Source organism: Mustela nivalis (assembly GCF_964662115.1).
Source record: "Mustela nivalis genome assembly, chromosome: 15".
NCBI lineage: Eukaryota > Metazoa > Chordata > Mammalia > Carnivora > Mustelidae > Mustela > Mustela nivalis.
The window spans coordinates 5,079,352-5,093,075 of record NC_139034.1 but is presented as its reverse complement, the minus strand read 5'-3'; the positions used below and the strand labels follow the sequence as shown (position 1 = coordinate 5,093,075).

The following is a 13,724-nucleotide window of genomic DNA, read 5'->3' as shown; positions in this document are numbered from 1 at the left end:
GCACATCCAGGATAAATTACATTATCTAGCATTAATACAAATAAGCCTGATGATAATGGATAACTGGCTTTAAAAGACTTCTTCAAAGCCAAAAATAGAAGATAATACTAAAATACCAGTGAACAAGGTAAAAATAGCAGGGCTTAAGCTTCTCCTTTTCTATTATGAGATGAACACAACTATCTAATCAGACAAAGTCAGTAAAAATAAGACAAACTATCAAGAAGGGTATTTGAAAGTGGATTTATATCCATTATCATTAATAATGAACCTAATCTTAAATGTATACTCTCTTGAGATAATTAGCTATCAATGGTATGAAATCAAAATAAGAATTCAGAAGGAACTATCCGGAACATGAAGGTAAACCTCTGCAAAAAAAATATTTTTTCAGCAATATTCAATCCAGTAGTTAAACTAAACTTGACAAAATTTAAAGATAATCATGAAGTCCTGCTGAGATTTGTTAACCACAAAGACAGGAGTCTCATGGGGCACCTGGGTGGCTGACAGTTAAGCATCTGCCTTCAGCTCAGGTTATGATCCCAAGGTCCTGGGATGGAGTCCTGAATCAGGCTCCTGGCTCAGTGGTACGCCTGCTTCTCCCTCTGCCTCTGCTACTCCTTCTGCTTGTGTTCGCTCTCTCTTTCAAATAAATAAATAAAATGGTTTTTTTAATATTTTTAATTAAAAATAAAACAAAGACAGAAACCCTAAAACCCATTGAGAAAATCCTTGTTTTTCTTGTTATAACAAAAATGACAACCATAATATTCATTCACTTAATAAGTAGTTATTGGATCCCTGCTATGTGGTTGGCATTACTCTAGGCACTAGGAATCATAGAATGGTTACACCAAACAGGAAAAATTCCCTGCCCTCCTGGAGCTGACATTTTAGAGCATGGGTTCTCAACTGGGGAAAATTTTGCTCCCTGGAAGACAATTCAGGAATGTCTGGAGACAGTTTCGCTTTCACAGCTAAGGGGTATCTCGTGAATGGGGACCAGGGATGCTAGTAAACATGCTGCAGTACACAGCACCAACAAAGAATGATCTGGCCCAAAGTGTCAACAGTGCTGAGACTGAGAAACCACAAAAGCTTAATTTCTTAAGATGTTTAACATACCATAGAATCATTGCTATATTCTTAAAATGAGCTAGAAAGTGATCATGAAACTTTTGGATCACACGACAGTTGGCTAGTCAACTGACAGCAAAGTAATTTAAGCAACTGTCACATGGAAAGATGAGTTGTACATCTTTCTTTTATGAAATGATACATTCCATATTTGTGGTCCACTTCTGCAAGTGGCTGTTAGTAATAGTTAATTTTTTTAAAACCCATATTAATCTATCTTTTAAAGACAAAAGTAATGTCTTTAATATTGACTGACCAAGAAAATGATTGCTGTTTGGAAGAAACTTGTCCTTGGAAAGTACCTTTTGGAAACCAATATTTGGAAACGACTGCATCATCTTGTGATATGTTGCCCCAAAATGATTCAAGTGTGACTCTTTTATCTACATACTTTCAAAGCCTGAACATAAAATTTTCTAACACATATGAAACCCTTTTTTTTAAATTGAAGTATAGTTGACACACAAGGTTTTATCAGTTTCAGGTGTACAACATAATGATTCAATAAGTCTCTATGTTATGCTGCGTTCATCACAAGTAGAACTACCAATAGTCACCATACAACACTATTACAATACCATTGAATGTATTCCCTATGCTGCACCTTCCATTTCTATGACTTATTCATTCTATAACTGGCAACCTATACCACCCACTCCCCTTCACCCATTTTGACCATCCCTTTACCTCTTAGAATTTTTGAAATTAAGATTTGGGGCAAGTTTCAAACCCAATTAGTTTGAAACAACAAGTGAATGACATCAAATTCCTGGTGGCTAGACCTGATATAATACCAGGGTAGTATTTTGGACTTACACTCAGAAGTGCCAGTCATGCACCTGCCTGTTGTCCTCACTACACCTCGCCCCAGGACACAGGGTCACAGCTTATCCACGTGGGACAGTTGCATGTGAGCAGCGGAGAACAGCCAATGGCCAGCAGCCCTGCCACAGACCTGGAAGAAGCTACAAAAACAGTGACTGCCCCTGGCAGGAAGTTCCATCCTCACTAATACTCCACAGTAGCAGGTACAGTGACCTCCAAACCTTCCAGGCCTAGGCTCAGGGCTCACACTCTGGTTTCCTGGCGTTTCAGTTCACTTGCCCTTTTGGTTCTAGACATGGCTTCTACTCAGGCCCTCCTACCAGAGGGGAGCAGCCCTCCAGCCCATTCAGCTTGCCCAGCTCTGCAAAACATTCCAAGTTCCTGAAAAGGCCAAGGGAACCTTCAAAGTGTACCTGTAAATTGGCCACTAGGACTGAATGTCTGAGTTCTGGGCTTAGGTGGAACAAGCCAAATGGGCCATGGGGGTACTCATTGAAGACAGATCTCTAGAGGTCACCTCTTCATCCCAGGCAGTCCAGAAGCCACCCTATCACTCCACCTGGACTGTCTACAAACCCAGATCCCTTACTGAAGCCCAGCCCCAAATAGGATGTCACTCTGCACTTGACTTCACAGATTTGACTGTACTGGCTTCACTTCTGAACAAGTCTTCTGTTGTGTGCCAAAAACCGCTAGCTTTCAAAAGCCACCCAGCTTCTGCACAGCTCGTCTTTGTCATGGACAACTTCTGGGCTCGTAAGCTTTTCTCTTCATCTGAAGTCCAACCTTCAACCTCCAACCACCAAAGGTTGCAGCTAAAGGCCTCACAAATGGGAGAGGTCACTGAGGTCATAGCCAGGAAGTAAGCCAGACTGAATCCCTCATCCCTCAAGGCCACCTGCATCACCTCCCTGCAAGCCAAGCAGGCAGCAGATCACCAACATCCTGGCCATCATTCTACATGTATTCAAGGTGCAGATCTATCCACCCTGTGAATTATCGGAGGTTCTCCTATCACACCTCACCCTCACCCTTCTTGCCAGAGTGCCAACATTTCTTGACACTTCATGAACATCATCATCTTGGGGAGAGCCACTGAATAGTGACCATTTCAAAATATTTTTTCTGAGTTCCTGAAGCACAAAACAAATTCAGGGCAATCAAGTCAGTTGGAAAAAGGATTTTCTGAAAGGAACTCAGATTCTGCTGCCAGATGACCAGCCCCTAGCCCTGCCAGCCTCCGGGGCACAAATCCCCTTGGGCTAGTGATGCTGATACCACACGTTCACATATTTTGGTAGCCTAAAGACAGAACCAACAAAACTACTCTTAAGGGAAAGAAAAGCAGAGGAAATTGAAATTTTTTATTTTTATTTTTTTTAAAGAAACAGTGAAAATGTGAAGCTTTTGTGCTAACTAAATGCCTTAATCTTTTGCACAGTTGAAGATAGGCTAACATATTCTGGATGTCCTGATGCACATGAATCCATATCATGGGCTTGGAAATTTCTACTGAAACCTTGGGATCAAGGAACATCTTATTAGATTTTTTTAGTTTCTGTCCCGTTCTCCCCCTTGCTCATCTGGATACGCCATATTTCCTAACTCCTCCACTTGTCATCTTTGATTTGCTGGAAATACGTGGTTTACAGTTGAAAGGGGGCAAAGGAAGAAAAAGTGTTATTTTTCTTTCTTGGTGAGATATGCAGAACTTTGGAGATACTATAACTGACTTGAAAATAATCAAGTTTCCCAAGCATATACAATCTGTCCCATAACTATGTTTTCAGAGAACAGCTTATTTGCGACTTCATAAGTTGTGCCATCACCCATCCATAAGTATGCTTCGTTACAGTATGGGCTACTCTCCCCACAACATGGATGTGTTGCCACACTTGAGTCATACTCTTCCCATTGCCTTCATTTCCCCTTAATTTCCCAGCATTTTATGCAATCTTTATGACTTTTTTTCCTCAGTGACATTTTGTGCATCCACTGGATTACAAACACTATTAAGAAATACAAAACTAACATCATTCGGCATCAGGGAAATACAAATCAAAACCACAATGAGATACCACCTTACACTAGTCAGAATGGCAAAAATTAACAAGTCAGGAAATGACAGATGCTGGCGAGGATGTGGAGAAAGGGGAACCCTCCTACACTGTTGGTGGGAATGCAAGCTGGTGCAGCCATTCTTGAAAACGCTTGGAGATTCCTCAACAAGTTGAAAATAGAGCTACCCTATGACCCAGCAATTGCACTACTGTGTATTTACCCTAAAGATACAAATGTAGTGATCCGAAAGGGCACCTGAATGTTTATAGCAGCAATGCCCACAATAGCCAAATTATGGAAAGAATCTAGGTGTCCATCAACAGATGAATGGATAAAGAACGTGTGGTATATATATACAATGGAATACTATGCAGCCATCAAAAGAAATGAAATCTTGTGATTTGCAACAATGGTATTATGTTGAGCAAAATAAGTCAATCAGAGAAAGACAATTATCATATGATCTCTCTAATATGAGGAATTTGAAAGGCAGGGCTGGGGGCTTTGGGGGGTAGGGAAGGAAATAATGAAACAAGATGGGATCAGGGGGAGATAAACCATAAGAGACTCTTAATCTCATGAAACAAACAGGGTTGCTGGAGGGAGCGGGGGAGGGAGAGGGTGGTTGGGCTATAGACATTGTGGAGGGTATATGCTATGGTGAGAGCTGTGAAATGTGTAAGTCTGATGATTCACAGACCTGTATCCCTAGGGCAAATAATACATTATATGTTAATGAAAATAATTTAAAAAAATACAAGACAAGAAATAGGTATATGGATCTTCTTTTAAGTCATCTTTTAAAAAATACATACTAAAATATTTAAAATAGAACTGTATGAGCTTGAGACATATTTCAACCTAAACTGGTTGGGGTAAAGGGGGAGCTAGAGATGAAACAAGATGGATCATGAGCTGGTAACTGTTCAAGTCACGTTAGTTGTACAGGGAAGCTCATCATTTTATTCTCTCCGATTTTGTATGTCTTTTAAGTTTTTCAGAATAAAAAGCTTAAAAAGACACAAATGTCATGATTTCATTACTTCAGTTAATAACAGATCCAGTCCCTCCCTTTGAATTAATGTATTTTTATAAGATATCTTTTTGAGTTTTTACACTCATTAAAAACTATGTCTAAATTAAACACAATGTCAGACTTTTGTATTTCTATCTCCCAAAACTTAAACCAAAATTATCCAACTTTATAAAGCCAATTTAATCACACTGATCTCACTAGATATGATTAACATTTTTAGAAAGTGGAAAATTTTATTTCACTTTTAATAACAAAATTAAAATTTTATTTTACAAATACTATTTAATTTTTATCATCATTTAATGTTTTACTATGTGTTTATAATTTCATTGTAAATGTGTAGGTTTAAGTAATAAATAAACGTACATAAATGGGGGCAACATGTTTTTAAAAAGCTTTAAGCATAGGGGCCACACTCCATTATGTGGAGACCCCTTGCCCATGAGAAAACACCACAGGGGGAGCTGTTAAGTTCTTTGTCTTTGCATTTCTAAGTTATGGCAATAAGCTTGGCACATATTTTACACTCAATACAGTTTGCTGTATTTTTTAAAAAGAGCGGGGAGCACTTTGCAATGGCATAGAATGAGAATTTTAGAACTAGAAAAATAAACTGAAACCAAACTCCTCATTTTCCAACAAGGAGACAGGTTTAGGAAGGTTAAATCACACAGCTAATGGAAGTATGGTGAAAGAAATGTTTTAGGAAGATTGATCTGACATAGATCTATGGGATGCTTCAGAGGAGAAGACTAGAAGCAACAGTATGTGTTAAGAGACGATTGCAATCATCAAAGCATGCAGTAATGAGAGTGTAAACTAGGATGATGGGAAGGGAATGAGAAGCAGAGGAGGATCTGAAAGACATTGAAAATGCAACCCTTGGCACTGCTTTTTCACTGTCAGTAAGATTTAATCTTGACCCATTTCTACACAAGCTGGTATCAATCATGATACCCAGATATTTTTACCCATGGCCCCAAACTGCACAAAAAAGACATAATTAGCAATTCTTTGACTCATCTAGGGCCTCTGAGAGTGATTCATACCCTTCGCTACACAATTATCCACCATAAATATAGTTTCACCTCTGTCTATTCCAAGCAATGGTTCTTTATAATGTCCATCTGTATGCTGCTTGCTCTATTGCTATAGGACTGAGTCCAGCCTCTTTGAGAACCTCCATATTTTTTTCTCCTCCACCTAAGATAATCAATCTTCACATTGTTCTGTAATGCAACAGTAAGGGATCTTTCAGAATCAGGATAGCAAGTTTTATTTATCTTCCCTAAACATGCTAAGATCAAAGAAATGAATCAAAGATTCATTTGCATTAATTTTATCTTTTGAAACGGACATAAAGTAAATGTCTTCAGTAAGAAAAGCTAATGTATCTCTTTTGTTCAAGACCAACAACCCCGAGAAAATCAAACTTTTGGTAGTAGGTAGGAGGCAAAATAATTTAGAGGAGCCCAGGGAATAATGGGTGAGAAAGGCCAAGATAAAATCTAGACAGGCAGAAGGCAATCACTGGGTAGAGAGTGTCTGACATACAAAGGAGGAGATCAGGGTGGGATGGATGGGGATACTAGAAAAGAGGCATAAATACCCCAAAGACAAACACGTGTAGAGGGTCAAGAGAGCTGACAGTTGTTTCATATATTGGTGGAAATACTGCATGACCCCCTTGTGGCCCTGAAGCCACTCAAGGCCAGACCTAAACCAGTTCTTCTGCCCTGAGCCATCTAGTTTTCTTCCATGCTCTCAACCCTACTGTCCTCCAATCTTTGAGGATCCCACCTATCCAAACCTTTCTCACTTCCCAAGTTCCAGATTAATCTCTCTTCCCTCTTCCCTCCCTGCTCTAGCCAACCACACTCCTTCTCCTCTAACATTTAAATGCCATTTTGCATTGTTTTGAATTCAGGCCTGGCCTCCAGTAAAAGTGAAATCCCTTGGGAACAGTTTTTCTGTCATATAACTTATGTCCCTCCTACCGAAAAGGAGCACAGAGTAAGTGAATTCAGAATATTTTGGAACTATCAGTGTTTCTTTTCTGTTTTTCTCCAATTATCATTTAAAGCAGCATAGATCTTAGAGTTTTAGAAGCATTTTCTTATTTGGGGATTGGTTTATAAACTACATGGTTGAAAATACATCCCAGCCAAGGATGTATATTTTTCTCTACATCTGATGATGAAGAAATAAACAAAGAGGAGATTAAAAAGACCAATATAGTCAATGCACTTAGACAAATGTCAGCAGCTGCCAGGGAAGATTTCATACTTAGAATGGTTAGTCGGTTAAAGATTGGGTCTATTATAAGAATTTGTTTCCTCTGAGAAAGAAAAGTTGAAAATATTAAATCTTAATGCGAGTTCTACAGGCCTGGGCACATAATACAAAAAACAAAAACAAAACAAAAACAAAAACAAAAAAAACCCAAAGCCAAAACCAAAAAGACCTAATTACAAAGCAGTTTTCCAAGTACAAAGATTTTCAGCAAAATAATTTAAAATGCAGTTTGTCTTAAAAAATAAACTATGTATATTTCTGTATGTTTGATACTCAAAGAATGGAAATAGGCACATCAGTTTCATTTGTGCCATTTTTTTTTAACTTATTCATACATTCACTTGTTGAATATCTAATATATGCTGGGCATTGTGCCAGACCAAAATAAAAATAGCCTTTCCCAAAAGGATGTCAAACTGTGTGATAAAAACAATGTTTTGAAGTATGCCAAATGCTCTAATGCAAATATGCACCAATGACTAATAGACGTGGGGTTCATTAAATGGGTAGTGGAACTGTGTGAATTAGATAGTAGGTATATACCTAACACTACCATTTTAACTACGGTTTCTGGAAATCAAGACTTTACTACAAGGTAAGCAGAAGCTAAGGTCCCAGTCAACCTCATTTGTGATCAGAGGGTGGAGGTAAGCCAAAACTTGAAGAAGGTAAAATGACCTGTAGTGAGTCTACAATGTGCTAGGCATTTGGTTAGTCACTTTCTACAGAATATCTCATTTAATCCCTTTCTACAGAACATCTCATTTAATCCCCAAACCTCAGACCACGACAGAGTTGTTTACAGTGGAGAAAACTGAGACTTGGAGATATTAACTAATTTACCTCAAATCACGGTGATCATCCTAGAACAGACAGGATTCCAACCCTGCGGTCTGGCTCACAAATGTGTACAGAGTCTCATCTACTTACTTCTCGCCTGGAAAGGCATGTTAAAAGTGGTTTCAGCAGCTGGGGGGAAAGTGAGGAAGCTCTGAGTGCAGATTTAGACAAGTTGGCTAAGAAAAAGGGAGCAAGAACTAAGGGCAGATCATGACAAAATGACCTGAGAATTAAGTGGTCAAATTAGATTTAGTGTGGTACTTGTTTTTTTGTTTTGGCTTTCTGTTTGTTTTACAAACTTCAACATGGCAGTGATTATATGATCAAGATCTTGGCACCTAATTTTTAAGTGTAAAGTTACTGCATCTCCAAGTAAAGCTTCTAATGGCTAGGGACATTTCAGAGGCTGAACACAGTTTATTAAGTAAATGGATTCTGAAAAGTAAAGACCAAAGAATGGAGGGTCAGAGGCTGCAAAAACAAAGGTCTCTGCTAAAGGTATGTGCCTCAGCGAAATCATTTCTACCAGTGGAACAACCAGGACTGAGGTATTATTCTACGCCTACAAAACGGAAAACACTGACAACAGTCATATGGGGTAGGTGTTCTGCTGCATCTGTCTTGGCCCCAGATGGGATAATAGATAACACTTTACTAGAACAGGATTTATAGTCAGCAAATAGTGATTGCCTGATAGAGTGGATTTCATCCAGAGTTCATTAGAAAATACTTCATCAAAGTTAGAAGGCTGGTATAGGCTATGATTTAGCAAAAACGAAAGAGCAGTCAACGATATAAGAATAGGAAGGATGAACCAGACAGATGGGGAAGACACTATTTTTCTTTTTAAGTTTGCCAGTTTTGCAAGATGAAAGTTCTGGAGATGGACAGTAGAGAGGATTACCCAAAAACATCAAAGTCCCTAACACCACTGAACTGTATTATTTAAAAATGGTCAACATGGCGGTGTTGCGTGTATTTTACCACAATTAAAATATAAATTTTATTTCGCTTGGTTATTAAAGTAAGATAAGTAGAAAACACACACATTTTGAAACATTTTTAAAAATTTTGTTTACTAGAGGTGGACGAGCGAATTTAAATGGCCTGCAGGGCAGTATCTGCAGCTTCTGCAGACTTCAGAATAACATGATACATAAGTAGTTTTAAGAAAAACCAGAAGAAACTCTTAATCTCAGGAAACAAACTGAGGGTTCCTGGAGGGTGCAGGGGAGGGTTAGGGTGGCTGCGTTATGGACATTGGGGAGGATACGTGCTATGGTGGTGAGTGTATTCGAATTGTGTAATGCTGATGATTCACAGACCTGCACCCCTGAAGCAAATACTACATTATATGTTAATAATAATAACAACAACAATAAAGAAATTCTTAACATGCGTGGGCTTGTGGAATTCAGAGCAAATGTAGTTTTCAGGAATATGCCGATTTTTCAGTTCCACGCCCCAGCTTCTTCAGGGACGGGATTCCACCCTTATAATCCTGTCCATCAGAAAGGCAAGCTACGCACGTTTCACAATGATCACCCGAAGCCTAGCCCACTCATTCGCGCTTTCCCCTCGAGTCCGCAGCGCCCACTCGGAATCACTTTCCTTACGGAAAGGGTAGGACCTTCCTACACAATACGGTAACTATCTCGTCTTCAACTGGGGAAACCACTTTGGGTTCTGTTCCGACTGCTTCCCTGCCGCCCGGCCTCCCTGCAGAAGTTCCCCTCCCGACGTTCTGAGCTTCCAGCCGGTAACCACCACAGAACGCAGGTTCGAGCGGCCTGGCGGAGGCCGTTCGGATCTCGCGAGACACGCGACTGCGCGGGAGTTCTCGAGTCCTGCGAAGAGGCGGTGGAGCCGGGCTCTGTGATGGGGCGCTTCCGCAAAGATGGCGGCCGCTGCGGCAAGAGGCGCCTGGCTGGCGGCCTGGGGCGGAAGACTGCGGCGCGGGATCGCTGCCGGCCGGCGAGCTTTGCCAGGCCCCGGCCCCGGCCCCTTGACCGCGGCAGTGGCCGGTGTGGCCCTGGCAGGCACAGGATTGGCATGGTACCATGGCCGCCTGAATGTCGTGGCACCCGAGGGCAGCCTCACCGTCTTAGCACAGGTACGGGACTTGTCCTTTTCTCCCCCCTAACCAGGCTTCTCCGTCCTCAGACTGCAGGTGGTGGAGGGTGACGGTCTGGAGTGGACGGCCCCAGCTCCTCTTCCGGAGCCCAGGGAGGGGCATCGCTGCAGAAGACCCTAGACAGGTGGTTAAGTGTTCTTTCCTCAACTCGACTCCCACGGCGCGCCCAGAGGGCATGGGAGGCCAGTGCAGGAGATTGAGCCTCCCCTGGGAGGATCCCGCGAACGCTGAATACGCGAAGCCCACGATAACAAATTTGCGGTGATGAGTGTGGGCGTGTCTTATTTCAACCCCCTTAATTTGCAGTGTTCTCGCTACACGGTGACACCCCCCGCCCCTCCCTATTTTGGTGAAGTGGTGGTGTGTGTCCGGTTCCTTACCCGGAAGACGTGCCTTTCTTAACCTTTATAACTAAAGCCTTTACGACTGGTTCTTTGTATAGTATGATGAAGTTGTCCTAATAGATGAACTTTTTAGTCAAAAAAATGTCAATCATAAAAATTAGCCAGATGACAGTTTCCAGATTTTATAATCAACTCCAAGGAACCTTATTACATGATTGTAAACCTTAATGCTTCAGTGGACTATTAGCACTAAGAAAAGCGTTTCTTTTAAAATTTCCATGTATTAAAGGTATAAGTTCCCTACTTAGATATAAAATTGCCCCGTAAAGTATTTGGAAATTTGAAAAGTACTACTTTTTACATATTTTGTGGACTTTTAATTTTAACAAGTTTTAGTGTGTGTATTGTTTTGAAAATTAAAAGCACTCTTCTGTTTGTTAGGTTTACATTATACCTTTCTAATGAAAAACCCAAACAACAGTCGGATACAATGAAAGAGAGAAGAGGCTTTGTGAATTAAAGTTAAGCACTGACAAATGATAATATTTAATCGTATAAAATTAAGATGCCACATAGATAATACATGCAATAACTTTCCCATCCTCTTACCATTTCTGATCATAGGTGGAAGGATCTGTCTTGTGGTATTTTATAGGATTTTTGTTTTTCTGGTGCCAAGGATTCAACTTATCATTGGTGCCTCTTTTTTCTCAGCCTCTTAATTCATCCTGTTTAGGACCCTTAGATTAATCATCCCAAGTATATCACATAATGTACCCTTCTTTAGAAACCATTGTGCCTCATTTGGCCTAGGATAAAATCCACATTTAAAAATTCTGTCATTCAAAACCCTTAGTAGTAACACTCTGACCTATCACTACTCATATATATACCTTCCAATCAAAGTGATTCACCTAGAACGTGAATTTAATTTTATCCCCTTAGCAATTTGTAGATTCTGATTTCAGTTAATCTGTCTCTTTTTTTTTTTTTTTTTTTTTCTGGCCCATTTCTAGCCTACTTGTGTTTTAAATTCCTGACATGACACTAAAAAGTTTACACCAGTATATTTGAATTCTCTCCAGCTCTCTCCCCTTCCCCAACCTTTAGTACTTTAGGCTTAGAAACCAGCTTACTATCCATTGGTATTTTGGTGGTGGTGGTTTCTTTGTTTTTTGAGAGAGGAAGCATGCGTGAGCTGGGTGGAGGGAAGCAAGAGAATCTAAAGCAGCCTCCACACCCAGCAAGCAGCCGGAGACTGGGCTCAGTCTCACTACCCTGAGATCAGGACCTGAGGAAAAATGAAGAGTCAGTAGTAGCTTAACTAACTGAGCTACCCAGGTGCCACCCATTTTATTACCATTTTTAACAAAGTGTTTTGACACAGCATTTGCTGGATCTGCTGTTGGACTAATTCAAAACAGTGGTTCTTATCATTCTACCACCATAGTAGACTTGAAGATGACCACACATGGCTCTCTGCAACGGTGGCCAATACAGCAAGCATTGAGGGACATGGAGTTTGAAACTCTCCCTCCACCTCAGTGATTCTGGTAATACTTCCCTAAAAGGAGACCTGTTAATCCCTCTACCTTAACCACCACTTTAGAGTTATGTGTGCATAGTTGAGAATCAATGATAGGTACATACCGTTTCTTGATACAGTTTTATGTATTAGTATATTTTACTTAATATTGCAAGGTGATAGAATCTTCTTGATAAAAATTTTTAATAATAGTAGTAATGACCTTTATTTTCAATCAGCACACAAGGCCAGTTCTCCAGTAAAAATAGGGAATTTATGATCATTGAATCCTACACTTCAGTGGTTCCCATTGTGACCAACAGCTTGCATTTGTGAGGTCAGTCAGAAACAGGGTAGAAATCAAGGTCATGAATTAGCAAGGAAATTGGAGTTTCCCTTCTTTCTTTCCTTCCCTCTGCAATTACTGAAGTGCCTACTCTCTGCCAGGCAATATGAAAGGAGTGGGGATTTGAAACAGATTTCAAATGCTTATGGTTTAATGGGGGAGGGCAGTTTTAATACAGATTGGTGAATGCTGTGATAAGGGTAAGTTTGGGGTGCTATGGGAACACAATGGAAGAGCACATAACAGTCTTGGTTTCATGAAGTAATAATAGGTAAATAGACACCTGTAGGACGATGAGTTTGCTGGGCAAAGAGAATGGGAAGAATATTACAAGCAAAGGGTGTATTGCAGAGTTCTAAAGATAAGAGTTTGACTCAGTAGATTATGAGCTGCAAAAGATGAGTTTCAAAACTGGGGATGAGTGGTGGCAAAGAATCATCAAGAAGTGCCCCTTAAGCCATATGACAGAAATTTTGTCTTGAGAATAACAAGGGGACATTGTAGGGGTTCTTAACCCTCCTGTACCCCAAAAGATCCAGACATGGAATTCAGAGAGTCTATGAACTTAAATAGAAAAAGATCACTTTCTTTTTTATTAACCTATAATTTGCTATTTTCTTCAGTTATGAATTTAGGCAACAAGCTGTAGTAGTAATAATAGCATTTGTCATCAACAGAAATCTCAGATATTTTCCTATTATAATTATTACAGATATTGCATAGTTTCACTTCTTCGAAGTCAAAGTATTTATTCAGCCTGCCACTATGTAATGTTATTTAATGCATAAAAAATTACATATATTTCTTTATCACAAATTTGGCTTTGACCTTTGGAAAAAGTATCAAGACTTCAGTGAAGTCTTGAAAACTGGATGAGGGAATCTGTTGTAATAATTTCAGAGAGGGATGATGATAGCTAAATTAGTGGATGAATTTGAAAGACATTTAGAAGGTAAGTTTGCCAAGAATCAGAGTTGCAGATATTATATAAAATGTAATTATAGTGTTTTTAAAAATATGTAGTGATTTCAACTGGGCAACAAAACATTTTATTCTACATATCCTTAGAAAATTTACTTTGGAGCACATGAGTGTATTACTTTTTTGTAAACTTCTTCTGAAACACTTAAGAATATTTGAAAACTGTTCTAAGATTTTACTGTTACTCCCTTTACAAT

At 39.7% G+C, this 13,724-nt stretch overlaps 1 protein-coding gene across 1 annotated transcript in view; it reads left to right on the top strand.

Moving 5' to 3' along the window:
• Positions 1 to 9,169: 9,169 nt before the first annotated feature.
• The window catches only part of MICU2 (mitochondrial calcium uptake 2), a 154,184-nt gene continuing 149,629 nt past the window's right edge, over positions 9,170 to 13,724 (top strand). Inside the window, exon 1 of the mRNA XM_082701686.1 lies at positions 9,170 to 10,310. Coding sequence (XP_082557812.1) covers positions 10,095 to 10,310 — 216 coding nt within the window. The 5' untranslated portion in view covers positions 9,170 to 10,094. The remainder of the gene's footprint in view (positions 10,311 to 13,724) is intronic.